Here is a 21,375-nt window from a genome sequence, read left to right as displayed (position 1 = left end):
GAGATCTCATACATATTTATTTGTTTTTACTTTTTTTATCTGTTTGGTTGCCGATAAATAACAGGAAAATCAAACGAGAAATGTAACTGCACCATTAATGAGGAATAAGCCGAGTTTTAATTCAATTAGATGCTAAATGAATGAATTTCACGAGAGTTTTTGCTTTAATTTATCCTTTCCAATTTAAGCGATAATTAAGCTGAAAATGTAGCTGTAGCGCAGAAGCAATGTTCAGATAATTAGCTTGTTTCTTACGTTTTTTCTTCTCTTTCCTACATATTTTCTCATTTCCCAACCAGACTTGAAAAAAGAAGAAGATAAATTCATAATTGCTGATTTTCATTAATTTACTCTCTAGCAGGTGGTTAAAATTAGCGAAATAAGACACTGTTAGGAGCAAAAGGTGGCTATCTCACGAGCTAGCATTTGATTGAACAACAATGTCGAACCTGGAACCATCTGGGTCACAGATGCTGAGCCGGAGACCGTCTCGCAGCGCTGCCACCACTACATTCTCTCTTGAGGTTTTTGATAATGAGGTCGTCCCTTCCTCACTCGGTTCCATCGCCCCTGTTCTCCGCATTGCAGCTGAAATCGAACATGAACGCCCTCGCGTTGCCTATCTCTGTACGTAATAATGTTACATCAATTTTAGCGACTATGTTGTAACAAGGAAATCACTATTCTTTTAATCATTGTTTATTATTTATTTTCTTTTTCTTTCTTTCTTTTTTTGATTTGGGGGAATATAGGTAGGTTTTATGCGTTTGAGAAAGCCCATAGACTGGATCCAAATTCAAGTGGTCGTGGTGTGAGGCAGTTCAAGACATCTTTGCTGCAGAGATTGGAGAGGGTAAATTTTACTTTCGTTAAATTCTGTTTCTAAATCATCAATGGTTTTGATCACATTCTTTCTTGTGTTGTTTTTCTTATCTGATTTGAGTGAGCATAATGGGGGTAATGGAACAGTAATTATATCTACTAAGAATTATGACAAGCGAAAGATCCTCTCTTCCTGGTCGAAACATATTCAACGGCGGTGTTTTTGGAAGAAAAAAAAATGTTGTGAAAGAGGGGGGTGGTGATCAAATGTGCTCAAGTTCATAAGAAGCTGTTTGCACTTTAGTACTTTTAATGGGGTCTCAATGGTCATTTTGCAATCTTAAATGCCTAGAGCTGGCGGAGGGAATTTGTGGTCTCATTTGGAAGTGGGAGAGAGAAACTAATTAATTAAATTGCATTGCATTTGTCATTTGTGGAATAAGGAGAATTTCTGAATAGCGGGAATGCGATAATCTCCAAAAGTAGGTGGTTGTCGCGATAATTTATTTGTTCCCTTTGCTAGTCTCATGATGAATGCATTCTTGGCGTGTTCATTCACATAGATAGCTATTGCACTCAATTTGTTTGTAGGAATGCTTCTTTTTCGCATTTTCTAAAACCAAATCCAATTATCGGGCCCTTTAATAATAATCCAAAAGAACTTTACATAGTTTTGCCATGGATTGTTTTGAAGCATCAGAAGAAGTTATGTGAAAACTATTTTATTTATCTCAGGACAATAATTCCAGTCTTGCCTCTCGGGTTAAAAAGACTGATGCGCGGGAAATCGAGAGCTTTTATCAGCAGTACTATGAACACTACGTTAGAGCACTTGACCAGGGAGAGCAAGCAGACCGGTAATAGCATAAATGCTATTTCACTCTCTCCCTTGTTTTATTTACTTCTTTTTCTTTAGAGCATAAATGCTGTTGTGATGACGAACCTTTAATATCTTTGCAGAGCTCAACTTGGAAAGGCCTATCAGACAGCTGGTGTTCTTTTTGAAGTGCTTTGTGCTGTTAACAAAACAGAGAAAGTAGAAGAAGTTGCTCCTGAGGTTAGTCCCTGTTATAGTCTGTCGTTTACTAGTTCTTATGCAGTTGGCCATTCTACGGCATGAATCCTTTTCAGGGTAGTGAAGTATTTTTTAATGACTTTACTCTGAGCAGATTATTGCAGCAGCCAGAGATGTCCAGGAAAAGAAAGAAATATATGCCCCTTTCAACATCCTTCCTCTGGATTCTGCCGGGGCTTCACAGTCCATAATGCAGCTTGAGGAGGTTATACATATTCTTCATAGTTATCTTGCTGCTGTTGTGATCACTCCTTTTCTCTCGATGCATAGTTTAATATGCTGCTTGAGAATTTCCTGTCCATATGTACCAGGTCAAAGCTGCTGTTGCTGCACTGTGGAACACTCGTGGCTTGAACTGGCCCACTGCATTTGATCCACAAAGGCAGAAAGCTGGTGATTTAGACCTTCTTGATTGGCTGAGGGCCATGTTTGGCTTTCAGGCATGTTCTTGACCCAAGAAAACTTTTTTTAAAAAGAAATAATAGAGAATTCAATTGCTGAGAGTTACACTAGAATCTTCAGTAACTAAAAATTTGGCTCTTAAATTTGATGAACGCAGAGAGACAATGTCAGGAACCAGAGGGAGCATTTGATTTTACTACTTGCCAACAAACATATAAGGCTTAATCCCAAGCCTGAACCTATTAGCAAGGTATGCTCTAATCCTTAATCCTTTTTTTTTTCCTGTTATATATTAGATGTTGCTACAGCTCTAACATTATCCTACCTTTTGATAGCTATAGCATCCAGGATATGGGTAATTGTGATGTTTGTGGTGTTGATTCAGGGTTTGGAGCTGAAGTGAATGTGTATATGTGCATGTGCATTTAATCGCAAATTATTTGAATAACTTTTGAACCTTTCTAGCTAATCCCTTTTCTAATTCACCAAGTATCCTTGATTAACTATTACTTCCATACTTAATTAATGGCTGTGCTGTGCTTAGACTCTCATCTCCTATGCAGCTTGATGATCGAGCTGTTGATGAAGTTATGAACAAGCTTTTTAAGAATTATAAAACATGGTGCAAGTTTTTAGGGCGGAAACATAGTTTAAGGTAAGTAGGTGGACTCTTTTTTATTCATTCAAAACTTAAAGCAAGCTGCAAATGAATGATCATTAATTTGCTATGTTAACATCTACATGTGTGGTTCTTGCAGGCTCCCTCAAGGCCAGCCAGAAATCCAGCAGAGAAAGATACTGTACATGGGCCTTTTTCTTCTCATCTGGGGCGAGGCAGCAAATGTTCGGTTCATGCCTGAATGTCTATGCTATATTTTTCATAATGTAAGTACTGATCATAACATTAACGGACTCCTTAGCTAGTTCAGGACAGAAAATGGGTGATTCTAAGACCAGAATTCAGGATGGAAGGCTGGTGTGCGTTGGATGCTCTTTCCTTTATTTATCCCTTTTAAAAGTAATTAGCACATTTTCTGTTATATAAAAGCTTCATAAGGTTGACCTCTCATTTGTTCAGATGGCATATGAACTCCATGGCCTGTTGGCTGGAAACGTCAGCATCGTTACTGGAGAAAATATTAAGCCTTCTTATGGTGGAGACGACGAGGCTTTCCTGAGGAAGGTTATAACACCAATTTACCATGTAATTGAAAAGGTATGTCATTGTGCAAGGATTCATTTCGTCATCAAATTTCTGGTCCTTTTGTTCTCAATATGAAAATTGTGTTCCAATTATTGCAGGAAGCCAACAAAAGCAAAAATGGTAAAGCTTCACACTCACAGTGGTGCAATTATGATGATCTAAATGAATACTTCTGGTTAGTTTGGATATAATATTAGAATTCTGATGAAGAATAGATCTTTTTGAGTTTTTTTATCACTTCGTTCTGGTTAACACTTGGCTTTGCTTATATCTTTCAGGTCATCGGACTGCTTTTCTCTTGGTTGGCCTATGCGTGATGATGGAAGTTTTTTTACATCTACAAGAGATGTGGTACAGTGCGCTTATGTTGCCAGTAATACACTACCTTTTGAAATGATTTACCACTATCTGCTTAACATGATTTCTTTGTCAGGGGAAAAAGGCTTCTTCAGAAAAACCCAGAAGCACAGGCAAAGCATATTTTGTAGAGACACGAACCTTTTGGCACATTTTTCGAAGTTTTGACAGATTGTGGACCTTTTATATTCTTGCTCTTCAGGCATTCAACTTTATTAACCTTTTGGCGCATCTTTCTAGTTTTTATCTTTTAATATAATCTTTTCCAGTAAGACATGGGTTTATTGTTGCAGGCAATGATCATCATTGCTTGGAGTGGGGTCTCGATTTTGAACATTGTTCAAAAGGATGTATTATATCAGCTATCCAGCATTTTCATCACAGCAGCCTGTCTTCGCTTGCTCCAAAGTATGATGCTCTTAGCCTCATGCTCCCTCTATCCATCTTATTTTTTCCTCTCTTAAATCCCAATATTAATGGGAAATTATTGTTATCCATAACCTTCTTCTTTCATTATCCTTTATAATCAAGGTAACATGGTAAAGTTATTGAATCTTTTTTATAGAAAACCTGGAAAGAGTATAATTCATCACATAAAAAAATATAAGCCTCAAATTTGCAATTGTTTCTTTAGCATTCTTATTGCATTTCTTTGCTTCTTTAACAATTTTCGGACCTTTTTATGACTCTTTTACTATGCAATCACTGCCTAATTTTGTTAACATTATTTCACATGTATTTTGCATTTTCCGTGACCAACTCCTCCTTTGATGATTTGGTGAAGCTTGTAAGGTGACATGAGAGTTAAAATATTAATCAGCATTGGTGATAAAACCTGATAATTTTCTGTTATTGTTTTAATATTTTATTTTACGTTGATATTACCTTCAACTTGAGCCCTCAATGCTCTCGTCATTACCCCATGACCTGATTTGCTGTCTCTGAAATAGCTTTTGTTTCAAGTGACTGTTTTGTCTCATCATTCTTCCTTTTAGGTATTCTGGACCTTGTTCTGAACTTCCCAGGGTTCCACAAGTGGAAATTCACTGATGTCCTGAGAAATGTTCTCAAGATCATTGTTAGTCTTGCATGGGCAATCATTCTTCCACTATGTTATGTGCATTCCTTCAAAGTGGCCCCTGATAAAATCAAAGATTTGCTGTCATTCTTTAAAGAAGTGAAGGACATACCTGCACTATACCTTTTGGCAGTGGCTGTATACATGCTTCCAAATATATTGGCAGCTGCTTTGTTTATCTTTCCCATGCTCCGAAGATGGATTGAAAACTCAGACTGGCTGATTATCAGATTTCTCTTATGGTGGTCACAGGTATGCTCGCTGGCCTGATTCTCCCACAAGTTATTTGTTTCTCCTAGATACCATTATCTCAGTATCATTTTCATGATTTTTTTATGTCATCCAGCTATAGAAAATTTTATCTCTTCTCCTGATTAACTGAGTAAATCTATATTTATGCAGCCAAGAATTTATGTTGGCAGGGGAATGCATGAGAGTCAATTTGTACTCATAAAGTGAGTCTGATGAGAGTTTATATTTATGCAGTCACCAACATATTTGGTTCAAGTTCACTTTGTTACTAGGTTTTTCTTTTTGTTTCAGGTATACTATTTTTTGGCTGTTACTTTTGTGTTCAAAAATAGCATTCAGCTATTTTGTCCAGGTTGGCTATTTTTAGTTGGCTTTTGTTATCAGCATAATCACTGTCATTGTTATTATGGTCATTCATTTGGTATTCCTTTAACCCTTTTACATGTCCTTTGCCTAGATAAAACCTCTGGTGAAGCCAACGAAAGCTATAATGAACATTCGGAATGTAGATTATGAGTGGCACGAATTTTTTCCAAATGGTGTTCATCACTCTTTCACTTTATTTTTATTTTGCTTTTCAGCTGAGGTTTTATATTCACATAAGCTGTTACCCTGTGTATACAGCTAAAAACAATTATGGAGCTGTTTTGTCACTCTGGTTACCAGTAATCTTGGTTTGTCTGCTGCTATCTCTTTCCTATTTTTCTTTTTTCATATCTTTTATTTGGTGAAATTTATATTTATTCTATGATTGATGTCTCCGGACATGTTACAATATAATCCAGGTCTATTTTATGGATACTCAAATTTGGTATTCTATTTTCTCAACCATATATGGTGGCTTTGCCGGGGCCTTTGATCGCCTAGGGGAGGTAATTATCTCAATTATTTTTGTTTTTTTTTGCTTCGGATGGTCATTTTCTGTGTTCATTTGAAATGAGGCATTTGGATGCTTTTACATAAACCATATACAGTCACAAACCTTCATGTATCATTTGAAATGAGGCATTTGGCTGCGTTTCTTGCTTCCATGTTACATATTCTAGTGAGATAATTGGCCTGTTTTATGTAAACTTGGCTGGGACATTGTATTTTCTGTTCTATTGAGAGATGTAACTTAGTGCTTACTTTGGAGATGTGCAATAGCCTTCCTTTTCACTGAATACTATTTTACCTCCAATGGCTAGTTTCTGTGTTCCACATTGTTTACTTGATTTTTTGAAGTTCACCAATATTTTCTATCACTCTCCTTTTCTTGTAATTTATGTAAGATATCAAACACCTTTTGAGAATATAACTCTCATTTAATTTTCACTCTCCTTTTAGTGATTTTTCAAATGTCATTAAATCTTTGGGTGAGTTATGTCAGCGAGCTTAGGTTGCAGGATTTTTTGTAACTTAAGGCTGTAGCCTATTAATTTCCTCCTTCTCTTCTAACAGATTCGAACTCTGGGCATGCTGAGGTCACGGTTCCAGTCCTTACCCGGTGCATTTAACACATATTTGGTTCCTTCAGATAAGAAACGGAAGAAGGGTTTCTCTTTTTCAAAGAGATTTTCTGAGGTTGGATTGATGTTTCAAATTCTCTATATCATTATCATTGTTTTGCAGTTTCATGCATCTCACTCAGTTATTACAATGTCATTCCTGTTAGGTTACTGCAAGCAAGAGAAGTGAAGCTGCCAAATTTGCTCAGTTATGGAATGAAGTGATATGTAGTTTCCGTGAAGAAGATCTCATTAGTGACAGGAAAGGCCTCATAAGCTAGATAAAATTTCATTTCTATCTGTTCCTTCCCCTGTTAAGACTAAATATTTGGTTTCTTTTAATGCAGGGAGATGGATCTGTTGCTGGTTCCATATACATCAGATCCTAGCCTCAAATTAATTCAGTGGCCACCGATTATGCTTGCAAGCAAGGTCAGCATGTATTTTCTTTCTGCAGATTGAGTGAATGGAACTTGTTTTTAACTGTTGAATATATTCTACATTTACAGATCCCGATAGCTTTGGATATGGCAGTGCAATTCCGATCAAGGGATGCGGACCTCTGGAAACGCATATGTGCAGATGAATACATGAAATGTGCAGTCATTGAATGCTACGAATCCTTTAAGCATGTCCTGAATATTTTGGTAGTTGGAGAAATTGAGAAAAGGTTGATGACGGTGTTCTTTTCCTTACCCATGATAATCCATATCCATTTTCTCCATCCTCTCTTTAAACAACAAACCACCCCCCCCCCCAAAAAAAAAAAAAAAAAAAGAAAGAAAGAAAGAAAGAAAGAAACTTACCATAGAAAGATGACTTGTCCTGTGGATTTAAATCTTTTAAATGTTACAGATACCTCCTTTGGAGACCAGGTTCTTAGCTGATAATTTCATTGTTCCCAATCAAAGCTTAAGTTTGCAAGAGTCCAATCTATGTTATAGTATTTCCGCTTCAGCATTTTTATTCCTTCTATAACATTTTGAGTTCCGGTCTGGTATTTAGTGCTTTACTAATATCTATATGCGTTTAACAAAGTTAATTGTTTTGGCTGTTAATCTATCTGCTGCAGAGCTTTATCTGGCATTTGAATGAAATTAGGATGATGGTTCAGTGTAGTGTGTAACTGTGGTTGTAATGTAACAGGATACTTAGCATCATCTTTAAAGAAGTTGAGAGTAATATTTCAAAGAACACACTTCTTACAAATTTCAGAATGGGTCCCTTACCAGCATTATGTAACAAATTTGTGGAGCTCGTGAGATTATTGGTGAGTCATTTATGAAACTCGGCTAATGGTATATTCAGCTTGCTTTTGTAAATCTGAAATTCTCTTTGCAGCTGTGCATTGGAAACTGACCGCTTCCTTTTTCCTTCCACCTTGCAGAAAGATGCTGATCCCTCCAAGCAAAATACCGTGGTGTTGATACTGCAGGACATGTTAGAAGTATTTACTAATGATATGATGGTGAATGAGAATCGGTTGGTGAACCTTGCATCTTCTACTTGGATTTAGTGGCACACTCCTGTCCTTCATATGAGTGCTAACAGTCCAGCTTGTTCTTGTGTGATGATTTTCAGTGAATTGGTAGACCTTGGGCAAAGTGGCAAGGATTCTGGAAGACAAGTGTTTTCTGGTACTGACACAAAACCTGCTATAATGTTCCCTCCTGTAGTTACAGCACAATGGGAAGAACAGGTACCCTAGCACTTGCTGAGCTTCAATGATTATCTTAAGTACTAACCCTTCTAGTGTGTGTAAGGATTGATGAAAGCTTTGATTAATGATCTCTTAGATAAGACGCATTCATCTCCTTTTGACGGTGAACGAATTTGCCAATGATGTCCCAACAAACCTTGAAGCACGTAGAAGGATTTCATTCTTTACAAATTCGTTGTTTATGGACATGCCACGTCCTCCTCGAGTCCGTAAAATGCTCTCATTCAGGTCTGATTCATTTTTATTAAAAAACGATAGCAAAATGAATATTGTAGTGACTTTGCCAAGTTGCAAAGAATTGCCTTCACATTTTGTTGAATTCAACTTATTGATAACTTACAGTTGGTCTAATGATTGTCTGCTACCTTTATGTTGTTTAATGGACAAGTGGCCTGAATTTGACCAAATATTGGTCATTGGTAGCCATATTAGGTTACACCTGACCAGACATTGTACAATATATGTTCAGAGCATATGATCAAATTGAGTCTACTTCTAACTAACAGTTAGCCAGAAGAAAGGCAGTGCCTTTTCTCAAATTCTTTGTTATAATATTGCTTGTTCAAATATCATCCTACATGCTTCTATTGAGACTCTTTGCTCTTTCAAAGTCAGTGTCTGATTTATTATAGTTTTTGTGAAAGTACATTTGTAAGTTCTAGATAAACTTGTCCTGGATAAATTACACAGTTTTTCAAGGTCTTGAGAAATTTGATGAGTTTCTTTGAGGAAATTAAGGTATTTTTAACAACATGAACTTTTATATAATAAGACTACTCTTCTGCCATGCACAGTGTCTTAACCCCCTACTATAGTGAAGAGACAGTTTATTCCAAATCTGATCTTGAAATGGAGAATGAAGATGGTGTATCAATCATCTACTACTTGCAAAAGATTTACCCAGGTAGGGTTGTTTTGTGAACTCCTATAGTACAATACCATGTATGATTTGCATTTGTTTTGAATGAATGAATGATGTAATTAATTCAGTAGCCATTTGCATTGTCATCAGATGAATGGAATAACTTCATGGAAAGAATAAATTGCAAAAAAGAGAGTGAGGTTTGGGAAAATGAAGAAAATATTTTGCAACTTCGTCATTGGGGCTCCTTAAGAGGTCAAACTCTTTGTCGCACAGGTAGTTGATCCCTTTACATTTTCTCATTTAAATGCATTAATCTTTTTCTTTTTTTTTTATACAAATGATCATAAATGTTGCAGTTAGAGGGATGATGTACTACAGACGAGCTTTAAAACTTCAAGCTTTCCTTGATATGGCTAAAGAAAGTGGTGAGAGCCTAAATGCTTTTCTTCATTTTGTTTGAAAATGACTTTCAAATGTGGAATTGCATTTGGTCTTCATTTCCTGAAAGTAGCCCTCCTGAGCAAATTAAATAATGAGTTCTAGAAATATGAAAATAACAAACATGTGGAATCCATGTTCCATTCTTGGAATATCAGAATCTTCTAAATAAGATATGATTTCTTACTCTTCGATATAAGCTTTCTTCTGTCAGTCATATCTGATCTTTTTTATAGGATTAAAAATGATGAAATCACGTGGTCATAAATTTCAAGAAGGAATGATGGCTTAAATAAATGGCCTTAACAGTATTTTTTTTTTCCCAAAACTTGGAATATGATAAGTAATCTGAAGGAGAAAGAAAAAAAAATGATTTTTAAAAAAATCTAAAGTTCAAACTTCATTTTCAGTCTTGAAGAAGAAAATTATGCTCTTCATGAAAGAATGCGCTGGGAGCTACTCTAGTTTAGTTCTCAAGAATAAAATAATTTCCTGACTCCCTTGCGGTTTAATTAATTCACTGTCAACGCCTTAGACTTGCGTCAGGCTTCTTTCATTCGTTTTCCTTGCCATGTAGTAGCATATATTTGCAAGAATACAAATCCAATTGATGTTATAAAGTAGTTATTCATTGAATCTAATTCATTTACTGGTAAAATTGAGCTCAATGCCTCTGACCTTAGTTGTACTTTTCCTGGGGATGCATACCATTTTCTTATGGTTTTTGTTTTCAATATACCTGTCAATTCTTTCAGTAGAAATGATGAGTGCCCAGTGAAGCAGTTTCATTTTGGAGTAATATGCCAATGTCTGACATGTTTTCATAAATGCAGAGATACTAGAAGGTTACAAAGCCATCACAGATCCAACTGAGGAAGATAAGAAAAGTCAAAGATCTGTGAGTGCTCAAATAGAGGCAGTAGCGGACATGAAATTCACTTATGTTGCTACCTGTCAGAACTATGGAAATCAGAAGAGGAGTGGAGATCGTCGTGCAACAGACATTCTCAATTTAATGGTCAAGTATGCTCTCTGTCTAATTATAGCATCTCACTGTTGAATATCCCAAGCAGTTTGCTGAGCACATTTTGTTCAAGACTTTGAACCTGCTACATCTTCTACAGTAATCCCTCTCTCCGTGTTGCATATATTGACGAAGTTGAAGAAAGAGAAAGAGAAGGTGGCAAGGTACAGAAGGTTTATTATTCTGTGTTGGTAAAAGCTGTTGATAATCTTGATCAGGTAATTTTTATGATATTCCCATTTAATTACATTTGAGCAACTTTTTCCATAAAGCTAATTGTTTTCTATCTTCTCCAAAAGGAAATATATCGCATAAGATTGCCAGGTGCAGCTAAATTAGGAGAAGGAAAGCCTGAGAATCAGAATCATGCCATTATATTTACTCGAGGGGAAGCTCTGCAAGCCATTGACATGAATCAGGTAAAACATGGAAAAACTGAATGTACTGTTGCTTCATTATGATTTTTATACCTATTCTGATGATTTTTCATATCAATTTCTTATAGGATAATTACTTAGAAGAAGCACTTAAAATGCGTAACCTTCTTGAAGAATTTAATGAGGATCATGGAGTGCTTCCACCTACAATTTTGGGTGTTCGGGAGCATATCTTTACTGGAAGGTCTGATGGATGTTTATCTTTTCTAGTTCTCTGATGCTCTATTACCATCAAATATCATACCTTGTCATTGTTCTAATGTGTTTTTACATCTATGCTGCAGTGTCTCTTCTTTGGCTTGGTTCATGTCAAACCAAGAAACGAGTTTTGTCACCATTGGTCAAAGGGTTCTAGCAAGACCATTGAAGTAAACCTTCTCTTTTTCTTCCTTTCTATGTTTAGATAACAGTGTAGTACAACCTATGGTATGCAAAATACCAGCCGTTTTTTAAGATACATTATTGAGATAAAGGTTTTTAAGGAATAAATAGTACCGCTCCTATAAAAAAAAAAGGTGATTTTGCTAATCTTAACTGAAATATATTTTTAATATGTACCAGTGTTAAAAAAAAGAGCTTTGAGAATCACTAGCATAGATACGATAATCCACTCCTCTCTTGCACGCATGTGTGTCCATGTGGTCCCCTATGCATATATGTTCATTTGCTTCTTCGAAATTGGGCCATGCCAAATATTAGATCATCCACTTTATTTAGCGTGAAGAACATAAGATGTCTTTGCTTTTGTTAAATAAAACCATTCAGGTGGCCTTTTTGGCTGATCTTATTAATGTTGACATTTTATCTTGAAATTTGTATTGGTATTTATAGGGTCCGGTTCCATTATGGGCATCCAGATGTGTTTGATAGAATCTTTCACGTAACACGTGGTGGCATCAGCAAGGCTTCTCATGGCATCAATTTGAGTGAGGACATATTTGCTGGTACTATTCTCAAGGAACCTGTTCTCGTCACCTAGAAAAGTAGTTGAAGAGTAACCAATAAAATGTTTGGGAATTTATTTTATCTCCGGTAACACAATTTCATCGGCTTCTCTATGCTTGTTCTACAATGTAGGTTTCAACTCAACATTGAGACGAGGGAATGTCACTCATCATGAGTATATTCAAGTTGGGAAAGGTCGAGATGTCGGGCTCAACCAAATCTCTCTGTTTGAAGCAAAGGTAGCATGTGGTAATGGGGAGCAGACACTCAGCAGGGATATCTATCGACTAGGCCATCGTTTTGATTTCTTCCGCATGATGTCCTGTTATTATACAACGATCGGATTTTACGTCAGTTCAATGGTAATTCTTTTTTAATGTGTAATTCATGTTGAAAAGCAATTGGACAAGCAGTGTGGACAAGGCTAATTGAAAAATCTAATTGTTACCTTGTTGTTTTCCAGAGAACTCTATCTAAGCATGAAAAAAGGCAACCAAAATAGTTGCTATCAAGGCCATAATATACCTAGAAAATTACGTACATTATGGGAAAAAGAACAGCTTAGAGATTGAAATATTTGGCCATGATATTTCATTAGGGAATAAATGTGTTGGTCTGCTTATGTATGCATTTGTTTGTTTTCACGTGCGTGTCAGTGCATTGTTTATAAGATGCATTTTTTGCAGTGCTCAGTTTGGTTCAAAGTCCAAATAGCAAGGAGCTAAATGACAAAGAATTGAAGAGCAATTCTTCTAATAAATGTCATATGGATTTCATAATTTCAATTGGAAAGAAAAGGGGTATTGTTTCTTGTGGATCACCTAAAGAATTTTTTCTCTCTCTTTTATGATCCAATGATTTATATTTTGTAAAAAAAATCATGTAGTTTTTTTATATTTATATTTTTTTTCTTAGTTGTCAAACTGCTACATTAAACTGTCTGGAATCTCTCATGTCTTTTTGGTTTTTCTCTCAAGTAAATGGCTGCTTCCTTGTGTTTGATGAGAAGATAAGATTTTCGAAGAGGCTTTCAGTATGAAAGTCAGTTTCATTTCCAGAGTCATCTATGCATCTTTATGAAAGAACAGCTTTGCTTGCAAACCCTTTATCTTAAACAACTTATATATCTTCATTTGATTTTCAAACCATACTCAATGTAGTGTCTCCTTTTAAATGTGATCTGTTATTTGCATCTTTATCGTGCAGAAAACTCTTTCTGATATGCTGTGCCCTGCACAGATTATGCAATTATTGAGTTGAATGCTATTCCTGTGTGCATTTGTGGCTGGGATGTTAGGATGTTTCCACATTTGGGAAGTTCAGCTAACAGATAATTTTTATCTTTTTAATATGCAGATAGTTGTCCTTACGGTATATGCTTTCTTGTATTGTAAACTTTACCTGTCATTAAGTGGATTGGAGGAATCAATAATTAAGTATGCACGGGCTAGGGGAAATGATCCCCTAAAAGCAGCCATGGCCTCACAGTCTCTTGTTCAGATTGGTTTTCTGATGGCGTTGCCCATGGTCATGGAGATGGGGCTAGAGAGAGGGTTCAGAACAGCATTAGGTGACATAATAATCATGCAGCTTCAGCTTGCTTCTGTCTTCTTCACCTTTTCCCTTGGGACTAAGGTCCATTATTTTGGGCGCACTATCCTGCATGGTGGAGCAAAATACAGGGCTACTGGGCGTGGTTTTGTGGTTCGGCATCAGAAATTTGCTGAGAACTATAGGATGTACTCGAGGAGTCACTTTGTGAAAGGACTGGAGCTTTTAATATTGCTTATATGTTATAAGATATATGGAAAAGCAGCAAGTGGAGTAGGCTTTGCACTTGTCACGGCCTCAATGTGGTTCTTAGTGACTTCTTTTTTGTTTGCTCCTTTCCTTTTCAATCCATCCGGATTTGAGTGGCAGAAGATTGTGGATGATTGGGATGATTGGTCAAAGTGGATAAGCAGCCAGGGTGGTATTGGTGTCCCAGCAAACAAGAGCTGGGAGTCTTGGTGGGATGAGGAACAGGAGCACCTGCAACACACTGGATTTTTAGGCCGGTTCTGGGAGATATTTCTCTCTTTGCGTTTCTTCATCTATCAATATGGAATTGTATACCAGCTAAAAGCAGTCAAGGAAAGCACGCCTGGAAGAAGCCGGAGTGCTATTGTGAGTACATGAAATTTAATATTCTTCTACTCTAAAACGTAGCACATATCTTAGTCTAATTTGATGAAGGAACTTCTGAAATCTTTCATTGTCTACCAACTTTTTTTCTCACAAAATGTCAATATCAAAATCTACTTTTCAAGGATTGCAGAGATAGATGTCTTTTATAGTGATTATGACCATGGAACCATAATGATGCGTTGAAAGGGATAACTCTTGTGGAATCACTAGCTTCTTGTTTTTGTTTATAGAGGGGGGCTTCTGGCAAGGGGGTGCCCCTCATGGTTTCCTTTCAATGCAAAAATAAAATAAGATGAGAACCGGAAACCATCATGCTGGCTGTTTTGCCTAACGAAAATGAATTTGAAGTCCTTAGCTGTATTGTGTTTTGAAATTATATGCCTTCCATGTTCATGTCTATGAATTTGTTTTGTGATTTCAGGTATATGGTCTGTCGTGGCTGGTCATTGTTGCTATGATTATCATCTTAAAGGTTATTGTTCAAACTCTAAAAATCTTAAATCTTTTTTAAAAATGAACTTGTCATGTGGAATGCAATTCACCAACTCTAGTGCCTTCAAACCGCAGATTGTTTCCATGGGAAGAAAGAAGTTTAGTGCAGATTTTCAGCTCATGTTTAGACTTCTTAAGCTGTTTCTCTTTATTGGATCTGTGATCACTCTCGTTATCCTGTTCACTACTCTTCACCTCACAGTTGGAGACATCTTTCAGAGTCTGCTAGCTTTTCTGCCAACTGGTTTGGCAATTCTGCAGGTATGTACATGACTACCATGCAAAATCATTTCCTCTATCTCGCAAGCATATCACCTCCCACTAAGTTTTATCAAACGCCATCTTACATGGAATTTAATGTAACGTACTGGAAAAAGGAGCCTCATTCCCTTAATTTATATTTCTCTTCTGTGTTTACATAACATAATGGTGATCATGAGCTTTCCTAGTTAAATATCGATCTTTACAAATTAAGCTGATTTCGTTTTCAGATAGCACAAGCTTGCAGGCCAGTAGTGAAGGGCCTTAAAATGTGGGGATCTGTGAAAGCTCTAGCCCGCGGGTACGAGTACATGATGGCTTTGGTCATCTTTGCACCAGTGGCTGTACTTGCCTGGTTCCCATTCGTTTCAGAATTCCAGACCAGGCTGCTGTTTAACCAAGCTTTCAGCCGAGGGCTTCAGATTCAACGTATCTTGGCTGGCGGAAAGAAAAACAAATGAGGTTTGCGTATACGGGGTTGTGATCGTATAGCGATTGAGAACTATGAAAAAAAAAATAGCTGACACTGAGAATGTATGAACTGCTAGGACTTCCAGTTCATAACACACTTCACCCTGATATTTTTCTTATAAACGAATACTGTCGGTGTACTGGAGGCACAAATGTCAACATCATGTTGTCATTGTGTTTTCCTGTCTATGTATTCACCGTTGATTGTATGGATTCCTGAGGAGAATGATATTCAATTAATTGAATTGTTGATCATGGGCATTCATTTATTTCTTTTATCTGTTATTTGTAAACATGGAAACGTAGCAAAGATAAGGTCCTCGGATTCTCTCTACAAGTACAAGGTAAGCTTCTCTTTCTACTAACCAGTCTTGGTTGTCCATCAGGCTAGAGACTATTTTCTGAAGTTTGAACTGCTTTATTTTTCTGGAGGTATGCTTCCATAACTAAATGGTTTGTAGGATTTTAATATTTCTTTTATCAAACACTAGATTATTGGCCCCCTCTGGGTTGGAACAAAATCTCTTTTGCTAAGGAGTGTTACGATATATAGAAGAATGTTAAACCCTTTTTTCTTTCAAAAAAATTCACAAATACTTGCTAAAGTATTATGTTTCATTATCATAATAAAGTATGTTAATCCTTGTCTAATATTAGTTTTCTATCATTTGACAAAAATATTTAAATAATGTTACCATCTCAATTTTTTTCCTCGTCAAAAAAATCCAACATAATCATATATGATCATCTATCAATATGAAAAATTAATTTTTTTTAGATAAGTTGTGATCTTTGAAGGAACTTACAAATCATTATAAATTAAATTAAATAGTTTTAAACCACAACAAGGTTTTGAAGGAAATGGTGTACAATGGTTTTTTGATAAAGAACAACTTTCACGATAAAAAGATAAACAATTTAATTTTTTAAACAACTCACGAAATACATATTTAAGATAGAGAAAATTAGGATATCCTAGTCTAAGATTCCAAAGCATTATTCGTTCATAAATATACATTGAACTTATATTAATAAAGCTTTAAGTTATTTTACTACCGAAGAAGTTGTCATCAGGGTAGTAAAGATTTTATCCTAGCAAATCATCTTCCCCAACTCTAGTCCTAAAATATATAGATAGAATTATAAAAAATAACACGACAATTACAATTTTTGGTTAGTTTACTCACATAATAATATTGCAAATTAGTGTAGGAATGTGGAGAAAAAATTTAAGATTTATACTTTTAAAAATTGTTATTAACCCTTTCCCTGCAATAGGTAAGAAACTACTATCTACATTTTTTATTTTCTCATTACTAGGACATGATAAATAATTTGTAAATGGATGGGAATAATTGATCATATGATGGGTTACACCTGAATTAATGATTCAAGAAGCAAGATTTGAACAACAAAATAGAGCACAAGGATGACTATTTATTTGAGCGAGTAAAACACTAGGAATAATAGATAATGAATTGAACTTTATAAGTCTTAGAATTTCTTCCATATACTCCTTACTAAAAAGGCTTTTTTATTTGCTACAGAAACCACATGTTTGTGTTTGTCACGGAGTCTGTTGTTTTTCCAAGCATGATCTCTATGCAGCTTTCCTCTATTTTAACTTCTGAAATGCCTCTCCAATTAGAGATGGGGGTTTTTTACCTATTGTTTTCATTTTACTTTATCAAACTCAACATTAAGTCCAGTCAGGAATTTGTAAATCTAAAAGTCCTACTATGTTTCTTGTAATGGTTGCATTTCTTTATAGATTTTCATTAATTTGTAATCATTAAACATATCAATGTCTTGTAATCATTTTAGTGTGTCAAAGAATTTGGTGACATTGTTTTCCCCTTGTCAAATCTCACCATCTTTCAAAGTCAAGTCGTAAACTTGGGATTGATTACCTAAATCAAAATATTTTTAGTTAATATTATCCTAGAGTTCCATTGTCATTGAATAACACACACACACACACACACATATATATATATATATATATATATATATATAAAGAGTTTATATCTTCATCCATGGAGTTCACGTAGCATAACCTTGGATTTTCCAGCATCCTAGGTACCATATGTTAGATTTTATATCTTATGTTGTCAGTCAGATAACTTATTTACTCTCGTTCTTTTTTATATATATATATATATATATATATATATATATATATATATATATATATGCACATATTAAGATCAACATAAGAAGTTATTGCCATTAAGATGGATGATGGTGATTTAGACTGAGTGTGGCTCATTACTAGAGCTATGGGTAGTAATAGATTTTGTTTCAAACACACTGAACAAGAGTGGCAAAGGGATGAGAACAAAAAATATAGGGTTTTAGAAAAAGTCAATGATCAAATCCCTGCTCTGATACCATGAAGACAAAGTATTATCTAGAAATCAATATGTTAACTTGAATCAAAATAATCTCTGTAAAATTCATATTTAAAGAAGAATACAAGGTATGAAATTACGAACCAGATCAAATCATTATCCTAATTAGAAGTGACTCATAATTTATAGAGTTGACTAATACTACCAAATTTATAGACAACATAATATAGAATCTTTTATTTGACAATAGTTATCTTTTTGAAAAAAGAAAAAGAAAAGGAAAAAAAGAAAGAAAATGTCTATTTTCTTTTTTCAACAAACAATCCATAGGACTATTGGTTAAATAATATTGCATAATTTTTTTAATCTCCTTACCTTCTTTTCAGAATTTAGATATGAGATATTTTTAAAATATAGAGTGAAACTTCCTTTTGGAAACAAAAAATAAGATGATAGTAATGGCACTTATAGAAAGATTGTATGATTCTTAAGCTTTAATTACTAATACTTAGATCATAGAGAAATATACATAAAAGAAAAAGAAAATCACATACAAACTAACAAAAAATGATAAGAATATCTTTATTTTTTAAAATTTATTTTTCTAATTCCTCCTCATATGTATATTTAAATTTTAAAAAGAAAAGATATTCTTATCACTTTTGGTAAGTTAGAATATGACTCTCTTTTTATTGTGTTTACCTCTCTTATATATTATAAATATTAATAGTTATAACTTGAGTACTGTAGAATTCATCGGTATTGACAAGTCAACTAACAAAATAAGCAATTTAGTTAGATATTATGTAATCACATAATTAAATGAATTAGTATAGTATTGAGAGTATCTAATAATTCCTTAACTAATGATGCAATAAAAAAAAAATTTGGATTGGGTCTAAACGGTTGGAAGACCTAACCATGTCCACACATTTTTTTTTCTTGTGCATGTCTAATGCATTGCACAAGAATTTTTCTCTCGTGAGTTGTAATAATGAGTAAAAGTCAACTCACAAGTTTTATGAGGATTCAATGGCTACAAAACCAAATAAAGAGATCCAATGGCTAAAAAAGAATAAAGAATAATGAGTTTGCACAAAAGACAAGCAAAGAGAAAGAAGAAGGAAAAGAAAAAAAACAAATAAAAAAAGAAAGGATGGAATATCGGGGTCACACACAAGCTCTAATGATAATACCTCTAGTACCAATGGCTAAGATGGCCAACCTTTCCACACACTAGTCATGTTGCTCCTTTAGTAGTATAGATAAACCAAAGAAATGGGTTTTTCTTTCTTTTTCTCTCCTTTTTCATTTTCTTTTCTTCCTTACCCAGCAATGTCATACACACACCTCTATACATTTTAAGTTTCCAAGTCTCATATATAAACTTTCCATGTTCACACAATTTTTTCTATGAAATACCGGCAATACTTTTCTAGACAATGATTATTTCTTGGTACTATAAATGCTAACATCTTCACCAATGGTGTCTTTTAGACTGTTGTTATTTATTGGTACTATAATTGTCAACATCTTCACTAATAAAAAACATAGCATAGCAACTCTCAACTTTCTAGAAAAATATTATCACTAATATATTTATCAATGACAACCATGTCATAACACTCCTTGACTCAATTTAAAAAAAAAATTTCATGAACTAAGCTCAAGAACTAGATGTATAAATACCCCAATCACATGTAAGAATAAACAAGTCTTAAACTCCATGCATAAATTTAAAAGACAAAAACAGTCTTGCACGAGAATTTTCTTCTTCTTATCTACCACTTCATTTTGTTTTATTTTCCTTGTATTATTTTCACCTCTTATATGTATTAACTTAAATATCAGAGTTTATGTATCCACAAGGAATTTATTTTTCAAGAACAACCCAAATCTTCACAAGATAATCATGAAAAGTTCATATCTAATCTAAGGTTTTTTTCACGATCTCATTATCACATAAATTATCACTCTTAACCATTATCACTCTTAGCCATTATAGCTTATGGATATGAATGAACTGACTAGAACCAAATAATCGAAGACTATGGCATCCCAGTTTGAGGCTGGCCTCATCTTAAACCCTTAAAACAGTTTTACTGGATTTTGATTCAAGCCCACTTAGATTTTGACAAAATCCAAGTGGAGCTCAGCCCATTAACAACTCTATAGTAGATTGGTAGGTGGCCTTTGTTGTCAAGAGTTTTTTTTTTTTTTTTCTTTATCGACGGAAAAGTAAATATCTATCAAAGAAAAGAACAAAAAAAAACCTTTGCTCTGTGCACATTGTTTACAATAGAGATCCAAAAATCCACATGTTATTTTCCAGAGCGAAGTAGTTTCATGTGATGAGATATATGGGGACAAAATCTCATCCACGAGTGGAGTCACCTCAACCTTACATTTCTCTTACAATATCCACTTAAAAATCCAACGAGTTGAAAAGAAAGAAAGATCACATGCTTTCTTTTATCTGTTTTGAGTACCCTTTAATATCTGGATATCTAGGATTCATTTTCCAAGTAAACAAAGGATATAAAAACTAGCAAACGGAGGGGGAAAAGCTGCATATAGTTCATGGCTCTGCAGGCAAGCATGAATATGAGCACCATGTCGACTACTAGAGCTGGAGTATTATGTTCAAACCATGTAGCTTGCTCAAAAGAGAAGTTGAAATTGCCCACGGGCAGGGGGTTAAGGAGGTCTTCTTCTTTGTCATTTCCATCTTCTTTCTCTTCTTCATATGCTTCAGTCAAAAATCATAAATCCACCATTGTATGCAAAGCTCAAGAAGCTGTCGGTGTAGGTAAGCCCCTCTCCCTCCCTCACAATAGCTTTTTTTATATAAAAAAAAAAAAAACAACTATTGTTCATTTTTGCTTGCGCTTGTGCACTGAATGTTCTTGGGATTAATTTTTTTTTTCTACAGTGCAAGTGGTGACAGATTCAAGCTGGGATAGCCTGGTTATTGGCTGTGAAATCCCAGTTCTAGTTGAATTCTGGGCACCATGGTGCGGCCCATGCCGAATGATAACACCGGTGATTGATGAATTGGCAGCAGAATACGCAGGAAAGATTGCTTGTTTCAAAGTGAACACTGATGATTGCCCAAACATTGCATCACAATATGCGATTAGAAGCATTCCCACAGTGCTAATGTTCAAGAATGGAGAGAAGAAGGAAGGTGTTATAGGTGCAGTTCCAAAGGCTACCTTGGCAGCTGCCATTGAAAAATACGTTGAAGCTTGAAGAGAATAAAGAGCAGCGGCAAACATCATTTAGAAATCATTAGTTACAATTGTCATTGCCTTGTATTTGTCGTGTCAATGTTGTCCCAAGTTTTTATATCATGATAGTCTAGTTTGATAAAAACATGTATCTGCTGAACCGCAATTGCTGCGTGTCTCGCAATTCTGAGCTTGAGCTAAAATGCATCCATGAAAATTGGTCGATCATTGCTTACCCAAAAAACCAAGGCGATTGCAAAAACCATCCTTAACCATT

The 21,375-nt window shown here is 35.1% G+C and overlaps 2 protein-coding genes across 2 annotated transcripts; both read left to right on the top strand.

Moving 5' to 3' along the window:
* Positions 1 to 440: 440 nt before the first annotated feature.
* LOC133694866 (callose synthase 5) lies at positions 441 to 15,772 on the top strand. Its single transcript, XM_062116562.1, has 43 exons — positions 441 to 627; positions 753 to 853; positions 1,296 to 1,304; positions 1,558 to 1,679; positions 1,783 to 1,879; positions 1,992 to 2,102; positions 2,209 to 2,337; positions 2,457 to 2,549; positions 2,863 to 2,954; positions 3,058 to 3,184; positions 3,378 to 3,515; positions 3,602 to 3,678; positions 3,782 to 3,854; positions 3,937 to 4,062; positions 4,154 to 4,268; positions 4,856 to 5,190; positions 5,341 to 5,393; positions 5,482 to 5,542; positions 5,648 to 5,729; positions 5,815 to 5,864; positions 5,976 to 6,062; positions 6,631 to 6,753; positions 6,845 to 6,936; positions 7,022 to 7,109; positions 7,187 to 7,347; positions 7,824 to 7,947; positions 8,065 to 8,159; positions 8,259 to 8,376; positions 8,474 to 8,625; positions 9,192 to 9,301; positions 9,410 to 9,535; positions 9,619 to 9,687; positions 10,534 to 10,723; positions 10,825 to 10,942; positions 11,024 to 11,143; positions 11,230 to 11,345; positions 11,446 to 11,529; positions 11,993 to 12,105; positions 12,239 to 12,468; positions 13,463 to 14,272; positions 14,715 to 14,765; positions 14,861 to 15,046; positions 15,277 to 15,772. Exons 1-43 carry the CDS (start codon positions 441 to 443, stop codon positions 15,505 to 15,507), a joined length of 5,772 nt encoding a protein of 1,923 aa, XP_061972546.1. The 3' UTR covers positions 15,508 to 15,772.
* A 4,546-nt stretch (positions 15,773 to 20,318) lies between these two features.
* On the top strand, positions 20,319 to 21,326 carry LOC133694512 (uncharacterized). Its single transcript, XM_062116050.1, has 2 exons — positions 20,319 to 20,677; positions 20,801 to 21,326. The coding sequence occupies exons 1-2, from the start codon at positions 20,449 to 20,451 to the stop codon at positions 21,118 to 21,120; spliced, it is 549 nt and encodes a 182-aa protein (XP_061972034.1). The 5' UTR covers positions 20,319 to 20,448; the 3' UTR covers positions 21,121 to 21,326.
* The last annotated feature ends 49 nt before the right edge of the window (positions 21,327 to 21,375 follow it).

The sequence above is a fragment of the Populus nigra genome, chromosome 5 (genome assembly GCF_951802175.1).
Source record: "Populus nigra chromosome 5, ddPopNigr1.1, whole genome shotgun sequence".
Taxonomy (NCBI): Eukaryota; Viridiplantae; Streptophyta; class Magnoliopsida; order Malpighiales; family Salicaceae; genus Populus; species Populus nigra.
Note: the sequence above shows the minus strand (reverse complement) of the source record. Positions and strands in the feature narration are given on the sequence as shown.